The 15289-nt window shown below is 57.0% G+C and overlaps 1 protein-coding gene across 4 annotated transcripts in view; it reads right to left on the minus strand.

The window, feature by feature from the left end:
- The window catches only part of CPSF1 (cleavage and polyadenylation specific factor 1), a 130987-nt gene that overhangs the window by 1944 nt on the left and 113754 nt on the right, over window positions 1-15289 (minus strand). For 2 of the 4 annotated variants that reach the window (XM_059868611.1, XM_059868620.1), the window contains exons 33-37: window positions 8520-8567; window positions 8273-8428; window positions 3803-3932; window positions 1396-1592; window positions 1279-1359 (exon numbers count right to left, since the gene is read on the minus strand). In XM_059868611.1, coding sequence (XP_059724594.1) covers window positions 1283-1359; window positions 1396-1592; window positions 3803-3932; window positions 8273-8428; window positions 8520-8567 — 608 coding nt within the window. In that variant the 3' untranslated portion in view covers window positions 1279-1282. The remainder of the gene's footprint in view (window positions 1-1278; window positions 1360-1395; window positions 1593-3802; window positions 3933-8272; window positions 8429-8519; window positions 8568-15289) is intronic. The other 2 variants (XM_059868628.1, XM_059868635.1) reach the window with 1 other exon arrangement.

Raw genomic sequence — 15289 nt, forward strand, 5'->3', positions numbered from 1 at the left:
CCAATACTCACCTGTCCAAAGCTCACAATGTCCAGACCTCACCTGTCCAAAGCTCACAATGTCCAGACCTCACCTGGCCAATCCTCACCTGTCCAGACCTCACCTGTCCAGACCTCACCTGGCTCAAAGCTCACCTGTCCAGACCTCACCTGGCCAATCCTCACCTGTCCAGATCTCACCTGTCCAGACCTCACCTGGCCAATCCTCACCTGTCCAGACCTCACCTGGCCAATCCTCACCTGTCCCAAAGCTCACAATGCCCAGACCTCACCTGGCCCAAAGCTCACCTGGCCAATTTTCACCTGGCCTGAAACTCACCTGTCCTGAGCTTCACCTGCCCCAAAATTTACCTGTCCAGACCTCACCTGGCCAATCCTCACGTGGCCCAATCCTCACCTGGCACAAAGCTCACCTGGTCTGAACCTCACCTGGCCAATCCTCACCTGGCCCAAACTTCACCTGTCCAAAACTCACCTGTCCTGAGCCTCCCAATGTCCAAACCTCACCTGTCCCAAATCTTACCTGGCCTGAACCTCACCTGTCCAGGCCTCACCTGTCCTGAACCTCACCTGTCCTAAACCTCACCTGCCCAGGCCTCACCTGTCCTGAACCTCACCTGTCCTAAACCTCACCTGCCCAGGCCTCACCTGTCCTGAACCTCACCTGTCCTGAACCTCACCTGCCCAGGCCTCACCTGTCCTGAACCTCACCTGTCCTGAACCTCACCTGTCCTGAGCCTCACCTGTCCTGAACCTCACCTGTCCTGAACCTCACCTGTCCTGAGCCTCACCTGTCCTGAGCCTCACCTGTCCTGAACCTCACCTGTCCTGAACCTCACCTGTCCTGAGCCTCACCTGTCCTGAACCTCACCTGTCCTGAGCCTCACCTGCCCAGGCCTCACCTGTCCTGAACCTCACCTGTCCCATCCCAAACCTCACCTGTCCCACAATTTACCTACAATTCTCGTGTCCCAAACCTTACCTGGCCAATCCTCACCTGTCCTGAAACTCACCTGGCCAATCCTTGTCCAAAACCAGCCCCACACCTGTCCTGTCCCAGCCCCACCTGTGCCAGGTGTGTCACTCACCATCTCAGGTGTGGTGCCGATCTTCTTGGCCAGCTCCCCGCGTTCCATGGCGCTCAGGTAGAGGAACCTGCCCAGCCCCACACCTGTCCCAGCCCCACCTGTCCTGTCCCACACCTGTCCTGTCCCAGCCCACACCTGTCCTGTCCCACCTGTCCTGTCCCATCCCCACCTGTGCCAGGTGTGTCACTCACGATCTCAGGTGTGGTGCCGATCTTCTTGGCCAGCTCCCCCCTCTCCATGGCGCTCAGGTAGAGGAACCTGCCCAGCCCCACCTGTCCTGTCCCATCCCTACCTGTCCTGTCCCACACCTGTCCTGTCCCACACCTGTCCTGTCCCATCCCCACCTGTGCCAGGTGTGTCACTCACGATCTCAGGTGTGGTGCCGATTTTCTTGGCCAGCTCTCCCCTCTCCATGGCGCTCAGGTAGAGGAACCTGCCCAGCAGTTCCCCGTCCAGGACGTTGCGCACGGCGTTCTGCAGCAGGCGCCGCTCCGACTGCAGCAACCTGCACAGGTGAGACAGGAGGGACAGGTGAGGGACAGGGGGGACAGGTGGGGGACAGGTGAGAGAGGTGAGGGACAGGTGAGACAGGTGGGGGACAGGTGGGGGACAGGGGGACAGGTGAGACAGGTGAGGGATTGGGGGACAGGTGGGATAGGTGAGACAGGTGGGACAGGTGAGACAGGTGGGACAGGTGAGACAGGTGAGGGACAGGTGAGACAGGTGAGGGACAGGTGAGACAGGTGAGGGACAGGGGGACAGGTGAGGGACAGGTGGGACAGGTGGGGGACAGGTGGGGGACAGTGGGACAGGTGAGGGACAGGGGGACAGGTGGGATAGGTGAGGGACAGGTGAGACAAGTGAGACAGGTGAGACAGGTGAGACAAGTGAGGGACAGGGGGACAGGTGAGGGACAGGTGAGACAGGTGAGGGACAGAGAGACATTTGAGGAAGAGGGGGACAGGTGAGGGACAGGTGAGACAGGTGAGGGACACTGAGACAGGTGAGACAGGTGAGGGACATTGGGACAGGTGAGAGAGGTGAGGGATGGGGACAGGTGGGACAGGTGAGGGACAGGTGATGGGCAGGGGACAGGTGAAACAGATGGGACAGGTGGGGGACAGGTGAGACAGGTGTGAGGACAGGTGAGACAGGTGAGGGACAAAAGACAAGTGGAACAGGTGAGATACAGGTGAGGGACAGGTGTGAGACAAGTGAGACAGGTGAGGGACAGGTGGGACAGGTAGGACAGGTGAGAGATGAGACAGGTAGGACAGGTGTGAGATGGGACAGGTGTGAGACAGGTGAGACAGGTGGGACAGGTGAGACAGGTGGGGCAGGTGTGAGATAGGACAGGTGGGACAAGTGAGGGACAGGTGAGAGGTGTGTGATGGGACAGGTGAGACAGGTGAGGGACAAATGACAGGTGGAACAGGTGAGACACAGGTGAGACGGGGGACAGGTGGGACAGGTGGGACACAGGTGAGACGGGGGAACAGGTGGGACAGATGTGAGCTGAGACAGGGGTGGGACAGGTGAGGGATGGATGAAGGACAGGTGAGGGCCAAGGGTGGGACACAGCTGGGACAGGTGAGGGACAGGTGAGAGGTGCAGCACGAGAGGGACGGGGGACAGGAGGGTCCCCACCTGTAGGGTGGGGGGTTGAGGCTGGCCAGGTGCAGCAGGGCGGAGCTCAGGTGTGCACAGGTGTACTCAGGTGTGCCCAGGTATATCCCAGGTGTCCCCAGGTGTATCCCAGGTGTCCCCAGGTGTGCCCAGGTGTATCCCAGGTGTGCCCAGGTATATCCCAGGTGTGCCCAGGTGTGCCCAGGTGTGCCCAGGTATATCCCAGGTGTCCCCAGGTGTGCCCAGGTGTATCCCAGGTGTCCCCAGGTGTGCTCAGGTGTGCCCAGGTATATCCCAGGTGTCCCCAGGTGTGCCCAGGTGTATCCCAGGTGTGCCCCAGGTGTGCCCAGGTGTATCCCAGGTGTACCCCAGGTGTACCCCAGGTGTATCCCAGGTGTGCCCAGGTGTATCCCAGGTGTGCCCTCACCTGAAGGCTCGCAGGTTGAGCCCGGCCAGGTGTGGCAGGGCGGAGCTCAGGTGTGTACAGCTGTACCCAGGTATGCTCAGGTGTGCCCAGGTATATCCCAGGTGTGTGTAGCTGTGCCCAAGTGTACCCCAGGTGTGCCCAGGTGTATCCCAGGTGTGCCCAGGTGTATCCCAGGTGTGTGCAGCTGTACCCAGGTGTATCTCATGTGTATCCCAGGTGTGCCCAGGTGTACCCCAGGTGTGCCCAGGTGTGCCCTCACCTGAAGGCTCGCGGGTTGAGCCCGGCCAGGTGCGGCAGGGCGGAGCTCAGGTGTGTACAGGTATGTTCAGGTGTGCCCAGGTGTCCCCAGGTGTACCCCAGGTGTGCCCAGGTGTACTCAGGTGTGCCTAGGTATATCCCAGGTGTCCCCAGGTGTATCCCAGGTGTGCCCAGGTGTATCCCAGGTGTGCCCAGGTGTGTGCAGCTGTACCCAGGTATGCCCAGGTGTACCCAGGTATGCCCAGGTGTACCCCAGGTGTGCCCAGGTGTATCCCAGGTGTGCCCAGGTGTATCCCAGGTGTGTGCAGCTGTACCCAGGTGTATCCCATGTGTATCCCAGGTATGCCCAGGTGTACCCCAGGTGTGCCCAGGTGTACCCCAGGTGTGCCCAGGTGTGCCCTCACCTGAAGGCCCGCGGGTTGAGCCCGGCCAGGTGCGGCAGGGCGGAGCTGAGCGCGTTCTGCAGCATCAGCAATCTCCTGTAGGTTTTCTCCTGCATGGGCAGCAGCAGCCCCAGGCCCCCGTCCAGCGTGGCTGCGGGGACGGCGGCGTCACAAACCCCAAATCCCTCCCCAAACACCCCAAATCCCAAAACCCCAAATCCCAAAAACGCCAAATCCCAGAAACCCCAAAAAACCCAAATCCCAGAAACCCCAAATCCCAAAAATCCCAAATCCCACCCCAAAAACCCCAAATCCCCGAAACCCCAAATCTAACCCCAAACACCCCAAATCCCACCCCAAAAACCCCAAATCCCACCCCAAAAAAACCAAATCCCAAAAACCCCAAATCCCGCCCCAAATCCAACCACGAAAACCCCAAATCCCAAAAACCCCAAGTCCCAAAACCCCAAATCCCAGAAACCTCAAATCCAACCCCAAAAACCCCAAATCCAACCCCAAATCCCAAAAATCCCAAATCCAGCCCCAAACACCCCAAATCCCTCCCCAAAAACCACAAAAAAACCAAATCCCAGAAACCCCAAATCCCAAAAACCCCAAATCTCAAAAACCCCAAATGCAACCCCAAAAACCCCAAATCCCACCCCGAATCCCACCCCAAAAACCCCAAATCCCAAAAACCCCAAATTCCACCCCAAAAACCCCAAATCCCAAAAACCCCAAATCCCAGAAACCCCAAATCCCAAAATCCCCAAAAACTCCAAACCCCAAATACCCAAATCCCAGAAACCCCAAAAACCCCAAATCTCAAAAACCCCAAATCCCTCCCCAAATCCAACCCCAAAAACCCCAAATCCCACCCCAAAAACCCCAACTCCAACCCCCATCCCAAAAACCCCAAATCTCAAAAACCCCAAATCCCGCCCCAAATCCCTCCCCAAAACCCCCAAATCCAGCCCCAAACCCAACCCCAAAAACCCCAAATCCCAGAAACCCCAAATCCCCAAAATCCCAAATCCCTCCCCAAAAACCCCAAATCCCAAAAACCCCAAATCCCAGAAACCCCAAATCCCAAATCACATCCCAAAAACCCCAAATCCCAGAAACCCCAATTCCCAAAAACCCCAAATCCAACCCCAAAAACCCCAAACCCCAAATCCCAAACCCCAAATCCAACCTCAAATCCCACCCCCAACCCCAGAGCCCCACCCCCCCAGTCAGGGCCACACCTGGATCCTGCACCCCAAAGCCCAGGTGTGCTCCAGCTGTGTCCCACCTGTCCCCAGGTGTGTCCCCAGGTGTGCTCCAGGTGTGCTCCACCTGTCCCCAGGTGTGTCCCCAGGTGTGTCCCAGGTGTGCTCCACCTGTCCCCAGGTGTGTCCCAGGTGTGCTCCACCTGTCCCCAGGTGTGTCCCAGGTGTGCTCCACCTGTCCCCAGGTGTGTCCCACCTGTCCCCAGCTGTGTGCCAGGTGTGCTCCACCTGTTCCCAGGTGTGTCCCCAGGTGTGTCCCAGGTGTGCTCCACCTGTCCCCAGGTGTGTCCCAGGTGTGCTCCACCTGTCCCCAGGTGTGTCCCAGGTGTGCTCCACCTGTTCCCAGGTGTGTCCCCAGGTGCGCTCACCAAACCAGGTGATGTGCTTGTTCTCCCAGGTATCCCCAGGTGTCCCCACCTGTCCCCAGGTGTATCCCAGCTGTCCCCAGGTGTCCCCACCTGTCCTAGGTGTGCGCTCACCAAACCAGGTGATGTGCTTGTTCTCCCAGGTGTGTCCCAGGTGTATCCCCACCTGTCCCCAGGTGTGTCCCAGGTGTCCCCAGGTGTGTCCCCAGGTGTGCGCTCACCGAACCAGGTGATGTGCTTGTTCTCCCAGGTGTATCCCAGGTACCCCCAGGTGTATCCCAGCTATCCCCAGGTGTGTCCCCAGGTGTGTCCCAGGTACCCCCAGGTGTATCCCAGCTATCCCCAGGTATCCCCAGGTGTGTCCCCAGGTGTATCCCAGCTATCCCCAGGTGTCCCCAGGTGTGTCCCCAGGTGTGTCCCAGCTATCCCCAGGTGTCCCCACCTGTCCCCAGGTGTGCGCTCACCGAACCAGGTGCTGTGCTTGTTCTCCCAGGTGTATCCCCAGGTATCCCCACCTGTCCCCAGGTGTCCCCAGGTGTGTCCCAGGTGTGTCCCCAGGTGTGCACTCACCGAACCAGGTGATGTGCTTGTTCTCCCAGGTGTATCCCAGGTATATCCCCAGGTATCCCCACCTGTCCCACCTGTCCCCAGGTGTGTGCTCACCGAACCAGGTGATGTGCTTGTTCTCCCAGGTGTATCCCCAGGTATCCCCACCTGTCCCATCTGTCCCCAGGTGTGTCCCCAGGTGTGCTCACCGAACCAGGTGCTGTGCTTGTTCTCCCAGGTGTATCCCAGGTGTACCCCCAGGTATCCCCACCTGTCCCCAGGTGTGTCCCAGGTGTCCCCAGGTGTGTCCCCAGGTGTGCACTCACCGAACCAGGTGATGTGCTTGTTCTCCCAGGTGTATCCCAGGTACCCCCAGGTGTGTCCCAGCTATCCCCAGGTGTCCCCAGATGTATCCCCAGGTATCCCCACCTGTCCCACCTGTCCCCAGGTGTGTCCCAGGTGTGTCCCCAGGTGTGCTCACCGAACCAGGTGCTGTGCTTGTTCTCCCAGGTGTATCCCCGATATCCCCAGCTGTCCCACCTGTCCCCAGGTGTGTCCCCAGGTATCCCCACCTGTCCCCAGGTGTGTCCCAGGTGTCCCCAGGTGCGTCCCCAGGTGTGCGCTCACCGAACCAGGTGATGTGCTTGTTCTCCCAGGTGTATCCCAGGTACCCCCAGGTATCCCCAGGTGTGTCCCAGGTATCCCCAGGTGTATCCCACCTGTCCCCAGGTGTGTCCCAGGTGTGTCCCCAGGTGTGCTCACCGAACCAGGTGATGTGCTTGTTCTCCCAGGTGTATCCCCAGCTATCCCCACCTGTCCCCAGGTGTGTCCCAGGTGTCCCCAGGTGTGTCCCCAGGTGTGCGCTCACCGAACCAGGTGATGTGCTTGTTCTCCCAGGTGTATCCCAGGTACCCCCAGGTGTATCCCAGCTATCCCCAGGTATCCCCAGGTGTGTCCCCAGGTGTGTCCCAGGTATCCCCAGGTGTGTCCCCAGGTGTGTCCCAGGTACCCCCAGGTGTATCCCAGCTATCCCCAGGTGTGTCCCCAGGTGTGTCCCAGGTACCCCCAGGTGTATCCCAGCTATCCCCAGGTACCCCCAGGTGTATCTCAGCTATCCCCAGGTATCCCCAGGTGTATCCCAGCTATCCCCAGGTGTCCCCACGTGTCCCCAGGTGTGTGCTCACCGAACCAGGTGATGTGCTTGTTCTCCCAGGTGTATCCCAGGTGTATCCCCACCTGTCCCCAGGTGTGTCCCCAGGTGCGCTCACCGAACCAGGTGATGTGCTTGTTCTCCCAGGTGTATCCCCAGGTGTCCCCAGGTGTCCCCAGGTATCCCCAGGTGTCCCCAGGTGTGCACTCACCGAACCAGGTGATGTGCTTGTTCTCCCAGGTGTATCCCCAGGTATCCCCACCTGTCCCACCTGTCCCCAGGTGTGTCCCCAGGTGCGCTCACCGAACCAGGTGATGTGCTTGTTCTCCCAGGTGTATTCCAGGTGTATCCCCAGGTGTCCCCAGCTGTCCCACCTGTCCCCAGGTGTGTCCCAGGTGTCCCCAGGTGTGTCCCAGGTGTGCACTCACCGAACCAGGTGATGTGCTTGTTCTCCCAGGTATCCCCAGGTGTCCCCACCTGTCCCCAGGTGTATCCCAGCTATCCCCAGGTATCCCCACCTGTCCCACCTGTCCCCAGGTGTCCCCAGGTGTGTCCCCAGGTGTGCACTCACCGAACCAGGTGATGTGCTTGTTCTCCCAGGTGTATCCCAGGTGTATCCCCACCTATCCCCAGGTATCCCCAGGTGTGTCCCCAGGTGCGCTCACCGAACCAGGTGATGTGCTTGTTCTCCCAGGTGTATCCCAGGTGTACCCCCAGGTATCCCCACCTGTCCCCAGGTGTGTCCCAGGTGTCCCCAGGTGTGTCCCCAGGTGTGCACTCACCGAACCAGGTGATGTGCTTGTTCTCCCAGGTGTATCCCAGGTGTACCCCAGGTGTATCCCAGGTGTCCCCACCTGTCCCACCTGTCCCCAGGTGTGCACTCACCGAACCAGGTGATGTGCTTGTTCTCCCAGGTGTATCCCAGGTGTATCCCCACCTGTCCCCACCTGTCCCCAGGTGTGCACTCACCGAACCAGGTGATGTGCTTGTTCTCCCAGGTGTATCCCAGGTGTATCCCCAGGTATCCCCAGGTGTCCCCAGGTGTGTCCCAGGTGTGCGCTCACCGAACCAGGTGATGTGCTTGTTCTCCCAGGTGTATCCCAGGTGTATCCCCACCTGTCCCACCTGTCCCCAGGTGTATCCCCAGGTGTGCACTCACCGAACCAGGTGATGTGCTTGTTCTCCCAGGTGCTGCTGCGCCGGTTGGGCCCCTCGCTGTGCCCGCGGCACGGCGTGCGCCAGAACGTGTTCACGTGCGCCCCCACGTGGAAGTCGGCGCGGCGCAGCAGCCGCAGCCCCCCGAAGGACTCCTTGGCTGGGGGGACACCGAGCGTCACCTGGGCTCACCTGGGCTCACCTGGGCACACCTGGGGGGCAGCGGGGGCGCCCGGCCCCGCCCCGCTCACCTTCAGGCAGGTACATGTACACCAGCAGGTTCCGGTCGCGGTCCGACACTGCGGGGACGGCGGGGGCGGCGTCAACGGGAATCGAGCCAAATTCGACCCAAATTGACCCAAATTCGACCCAAATTGACCCAAATTCGACCCAAATTTGACCCAAATTCGACCCAAATTTGACCCAAATTCAACCAAATTGACCCAAATTCGACCAAATTCAACCAAATTCAACCAAATTGACCCAGATTCAACCAAATTCGACCAAATTCAACCAAATTCAATCAAATTGACCCAGATTCGCCCAAATTGACCCAAATTCAACCCAAATTGACCCAAATTCAACCAAATTCGATCAAATTGACCCAGATTCGCCCAAATTGACCCAAATTCAACCCAAATTGACCCAGATTGGCCCAAATTGACCCAAATTCAACCAAATTGACCCAGATTCGACCAAATTGACCCAGATTCGACCAGATTCACCCAAATTCAACCCAAATTGACCCAGATTGGCCCAAATTGACCCAAATTCAACCAAATTCAACTCAAATTCAACCCAAATTGACCCAAATTGACCAAAATTCAACCAAATTGACCAAAATTCAACTAAATTGACCAAAATTCAACCAAATTGACCCAAATTTGCCCAAATTGACCCAAATTCACCCAAATTTACCCAGATTCTTCCAGATTTACCCAAATTTGACCAAATTTACCCAAATTCAACCCAAATGTACTCAGATTAACCCAAATTGACCCAAATTAAACCAAATTTACCCAGATTCACCCAAATTTACCCAAAATCACCCAGAATGACCCAAACTGACCCAAATTGACCCAGATTGACCCAGATTTGCCCAAATTGACCCAGATTGACCCAGATTGACCCAAATTGACCCAGATTTACCCAAATTTAATGAAATTTGACCGAAATTCAACCCAAATTTGACCAAATTTACCCAGATTCATCCAAGTTCACACAACTGAACCCAACCCAAACCCACCCAAACCCACCCAAACCCAACCAAACCCAACTAAACTCAACTAAACTCAACCAAACCCAACTGAACTCAACCCAAACCCAACCAGCCCCAACCCAAACCCAACCCAAGCCAACTGAACCCAACTAATCCATCCTGAGCCACCCAAACCCAACCAAACCAACCCAAACCCAACCCAAACCCAACTAAACTCAACTAAACTCAACCCAGACTCAACCAAACCCAGCTGAACCCAACCCAAACCCAACCCTCCCAACCCAAACCCAACCAGCCCCACCCAAACCCAACCCAAACCCAACCAAACCCAACTGAACTCAACACAGACTCAACCCAAACCCAACCAAACCCAACCAGCCCCAACCCAAACCCAACCCAAACCCACCCAAACACAGCCCCAACCCAACCCAGCCCCAAACCAAACCCAACTAAACCCAACCCAAACCCACCCAAACCCAACCCAAACCCACCCAAACCCAACCCAAACCCACCCAAACCCAACCCAAACCCACCCAAACCCAACCCAAACCCACCCAAACCCAACCCAAACCCACCCAAACCCAACCCAAACCCACCCAAACCCAACCCAAACCCAACCCAAACCCACCCAAACCCACCTGAACTCAACACAGACTCAACCCAAAGCCAACCAAACCCAACCAGCCCCAACCCAAACCCAACCCAAGCCAACTAAACCCAACTAATCCATCCTGAGCCACCCAAACCCACCCAAACCCAACCTAACCCAAGCCAAACCCAACCAAACTCATCGGAACCCAACTAATCCATCCGGAGCCACCCAAACTCAACCCAACCCAACTGAACTCAACCCAAAGTCAACCAAACCAAACCAAACTCAACCCAACTCATTGGAACCCAACCCAACCCCAACCAAACCCAACTAATCCATCCTGAGCCATCCAAACCCAACCCAACCCAACTGAACCCAACCCAAACTCAACCAAACCAAACCAAACCCATCCAGACCTGAACTCAAGGAAACTGAACCCAACTGGATCCGACCAAACCCAACCCAAACTCAACCAAACCCAACCAAACCCACCCAAACCCAACTAAACTCAACTAAACTCAACCCAACCCAACCCAAACCCAACCCAAACCCAACTGAACTCAACCCAAACCCAACCCAAACCCACCCAAACCCACCCAGCCCCAACCCAACCCAACCCAGCCCCAAACCAAACCCAACTGAACCCAACCCAAACCCAACCCAAACCCACCCAAACCCCACCCAAACCCAACTGAACTCAACACAGACTCAACCCAAAGCAAACCCAACCAAACCAAACCCAACTAAACCCAACTCAAACCCAACCCCAAACCCAACCCAAACCCCCCCAAACCCCACCCAACCTCCCCCAAACCCCTCCCAAACCCACCCAAACCCACCCAAACCCAACCCAAACCCACCCAAACCCACCCAGCCCCAACCCAACCCAGCCCCAAACCAAACCCAACAAAACCCAACTCAAACCCACCCAAACCCACCCAAACCCAACTGAACTCAACACAGACTCAACCCAAAGCCAACCAAACCCAACCAGCCCCAACCCAAACCCACCCAAACCCACCCAAACCCAACCCAACTGAACCCAACCCAAACCCAACCCAAACCCACCCAAACCCAACTGAACCCAACCCAAACCCAACTGAACCCAACCCAACCCAAACCCACCCAACCCATCCAACCCAACCCAAACCCAACCCAAACCCACCCAAACCCAACTGAACTCAACACAGACTCAACCTAAACCCAACCAGTCCCAACCCCAACCCAAACCCAACCCAAACCCACCCAAACCCAACCAAACTCAACCAGCCCCAACCATAACCCACCCAAACCCTCCCAAACCCACCCAAACCCAACCCAAACCCACCCAAACCCACCCAAACCCAACCCAAACCCACCCAAACCCAACTGAACTCAACACAGACTCAACCCAAACCCACCCAAACCCACCCAAACCCAACCCAAACCCAAACCCAACCCACCCAAACCCACCCAAACCCAACCCAAACCCACCCAAACCCACCCCAAACCCACCCAAACCCAACCCAAACCAACCCAAACCCACCCAAACCCAACCCCAACCCACCCAAACCCAAACCCAACCCAAACCCACCCCAAACCCACCCAAACCCACCCAAACCCAACCCAAACCCACCCAAACCCAACCCAAACCCAACCCAAACCCAACCCAAACCCAAACCCAACCCAAACCCAACCTAAACCCAACTGAACCCAACCCAACCCCAACCAAACCCAACCAAACCCAAGTCAAACCCACCCAAACTCATCGGAACCCAACGAATCCATCCTGAGCCATCCAAACCCACCCAAACCCAACAAAACTCAACCCAAACTCAACCCAAACCCAACCAAACCCAACTGAACTCAACCAAATCCCTCCCAAACCCACCCAAACCCACCCAAACCCAACCCAAACCAAACCCAAACCCAACCAAACCCACCCAAACCCAACCAGCCCCACCCAAACCCACCCAAACCCACCCAAACCCAACCCCAACCCACCCAAACCCACCCAAACCCAACCCAAACCAACCCAAACCCACCCAAACCCAACCCAAACCCACCCAAACCCAACCCAAACCCACCCAAACCCACCCAAACCCAACCCAAACCCACCCAAACCCACCCCAAACCCACCCAAACCCACCCAAACCAACCCAAACCAACCCAAACCCAACCCCAACCCACCCAAACCCACCCAAACCCAACCCAACCCAACCCAAACCAACCCAAACCCAACTGAACCCAACCCAAACCCACCCAAACCCAACCCAACCCAACCCAAACCCAACCCAAACCCACCCAAACCCAACCCAACCCAACCCAAACCCAACCCAAACCCACCCAAACCCACCCAACCCAACCCAAACCCAACCCAAACCCACCCAAACCCACCCAAACCCACCCAAACCCACCCAAACCCAACCCAAACCAACCCAAACCCAAACCCACCCAAACCCACCCAAACCCACCCAAACCCACCCAAACCCAACTGAACTCAACACAGACTCAACCCAAACCCACCCAAACCCACCAAACCCACCCAAACCCAACCCAAACCCACCCAAACCCACCCAAACCCACCCAAACCCAACTGAACTCAACACAGACTCAACCCAAACCCACCCAAACCCAACCCAAACCCAAACCCAACCCAAACCCACCCAAACCCACCCAAACCCAACCAGCCCCACCCAAACCCACCCAAACCCCTCCCAACCCAAACCCAACCAGCCCCACCCAAACCCAACTGAACTCAACACAGACTCAACCTAAACCCAACCAGTCCCAACCCCAACCCAAACCCAACCCAAACCCACCCAAACCCAACCAAACTCAACCAGCCCCAACCATAACCCACCCAAACCCTCCCAAACCCACCCAAACCCAACCCAAACCCACCCAAACCCAACCCAAACCCACCCAAACCCACCCAAACCCAACCCAAACGCACCCAAACCCAAACCAAACCCACCCAAACCCAACCCAAACCCACCCAAACCCACCCAAACCCACCCAAACCCAACTGAACTCAACACAGACTCAACCCAAACCCACCCAAACCCACCCAAACCCAACCCAAACCCAAACCCAACCCACCCAAACCCACCCAAACCCACCCAAACCCAACCCAAACCCAAACCCAACCCACCCAAACCCACCCAAACCCAACCCAAACCCACCCAAACCCACCCCAAACCCACCCAAACCCAACCCAAACCCACCCAAACCCAACCCAAACCAACCCAAACCCACCCAAACCCACCCAAACCCACCCAAACCCAACCAAACCCACCCAAACCCACCCAAACCCAACCCCAACCCACCCAAACCCAAACCCAACCCAAACCCACCCCAAACCCACCCAAACCCAACCCAAACCCACCCAAACCCAACCCAAACCCAACCCAAACCCACCCAAACCCACCCAAACCCAACCAAACCCACCCAAACCAACCCAAACCCACCCAAACCCACCCAAACCCAACCCAAACCCAACCCAAACCCAACCCAAACTCAACCCAAACCCACCCAAACCCAAACCAACCCAAACCCACCCAAACCCAACCCAACCCAACCCAAACCCACCCAAACCCAACCCAAACCCAACCCCACCCAAACCCAACCAAACCCACCCAAACCCAACCCAAACCGAACCCAAACCGAACCCAAACCCACCCAACCCAAACCCAAACCCAACCCAGCCCCAAACCAAACCCAACTAAACCCAACTCAAACCCAACCCAAACCCAACCAAACCCAACCCAAACCCACCCAGCCCCAACCCAACCCAACCCAGCCCCAAACCAAACCCAACTAAACCCAACTCAAACCCAACCCAAACCCAACCAAACCCAACCCAAACCCACCCAGCCCCAACCCAACCCAACTGAACCCAACCCAAAGCCAACCAAATTCATAGGAACCCAACCCAACCCCAACCAACCCCAACTAATCCATGATGAGCCACCCAAACCCAACTGAACTGAACCCAAACCCACCCAAACCCAACCCAAACCCAACCCAAACCCACCCAAACCCACCCCAAACCCACCCAAACCCACCCAAACCTACCCAAACCCACCCAAACCCACCCAAACCCACCCAAACCCACCCAACCCAACCAAACCCACCCAAACCCACCCAAACCCAACCCAAACTCACCCAAACCCACCCCAAACTCACCCCAAACCCTCCCAAACCCAACCTAACCCAAACCCAAACCCAACCCAAACCCACCCAAACCCACCCAAACCCACCCAAACTCATCGGAACCCAACGAATCCATCCTGAGCCACCCAAACCCAACCAAACCCAACCAAACCCAACTAAACTCAACTAAACTCAACCAAACCCAACTGAACCCAACCCAAACCCCACCCAAAGCCAACCCAACCCAAACCCACCCAAACCCAACCAAACTCAACCAGCCCCAACCCAAACCCACCCAAACCCAACCCAACCCACCCAAACCCACCCAAACCCAACCCAAACCCAACCCAAACCCACCCAAACCCAACCCAAACCCAACCCAACCCAACCCAGCCCAACCCACCCAAACCCAACTGAACTCAACCCAAACCCAACCCAAACCCAACCCAAACCCACCCAAACCCAACCCAAACCCAAACCCAACCCAACCCAGCCCAACCCACCCAAACCCAACTAAACTCAACCCAAACCCACCCAAACCCAACTCAAACCCAACCCAAACCCAACTGAACTCAACCCAAACCCAACCCAAACCCACCCAAACCCACCCTAACCCACCCTAACCCAACTGAACTCAACACAGACTCAACCCAAACCCAACCAAACCCAACCAGCCCCAACCCAAACCCAACCAAACCCAACCAGCCCCAACCCAAACCCAACCCAAACCCAACCAAACTCAACCCAAACCCACCCAAACCCAACCCAAACCCAACCCAAACTCAACCCAAACCCACCCAAACCCACCCAAACTCATCGGAACCCAACGAATCCATCCTGAGCCACCCAAACCCAACCAAACCGACCCAAACCCAACTAAACTCAACCCAAACTCACCCAAACCCAACTGAACTCAACCAAATCCCTCCCAAACTCAACCCCAACCAAACCCACCCAAACCCACCCAAACCCCTCCCAAACCCAACTGAACCCAACCCAAACCCAACCCGAACCCAACTGAACCCAACCCAAACCCCCCCAACCCCCCCAACCCCCCCGCCCCTCCCCCGCCGTCC

This window comes from Haemorhous mexicanus, chromosome 1 (assembly GCF_027477595.1).
Source record: "Haemorhous mexicanus isolate bHaeMex1 chromosome 1, bHaeMex1.pri, whole genome shotgun sequence".
Lineage (NCBI taxonomy): Eukaryota > Metazoa > Chordata > Aves > Passeriformes > Fringillidae > Haemorhous > Haemorhous mexicanus.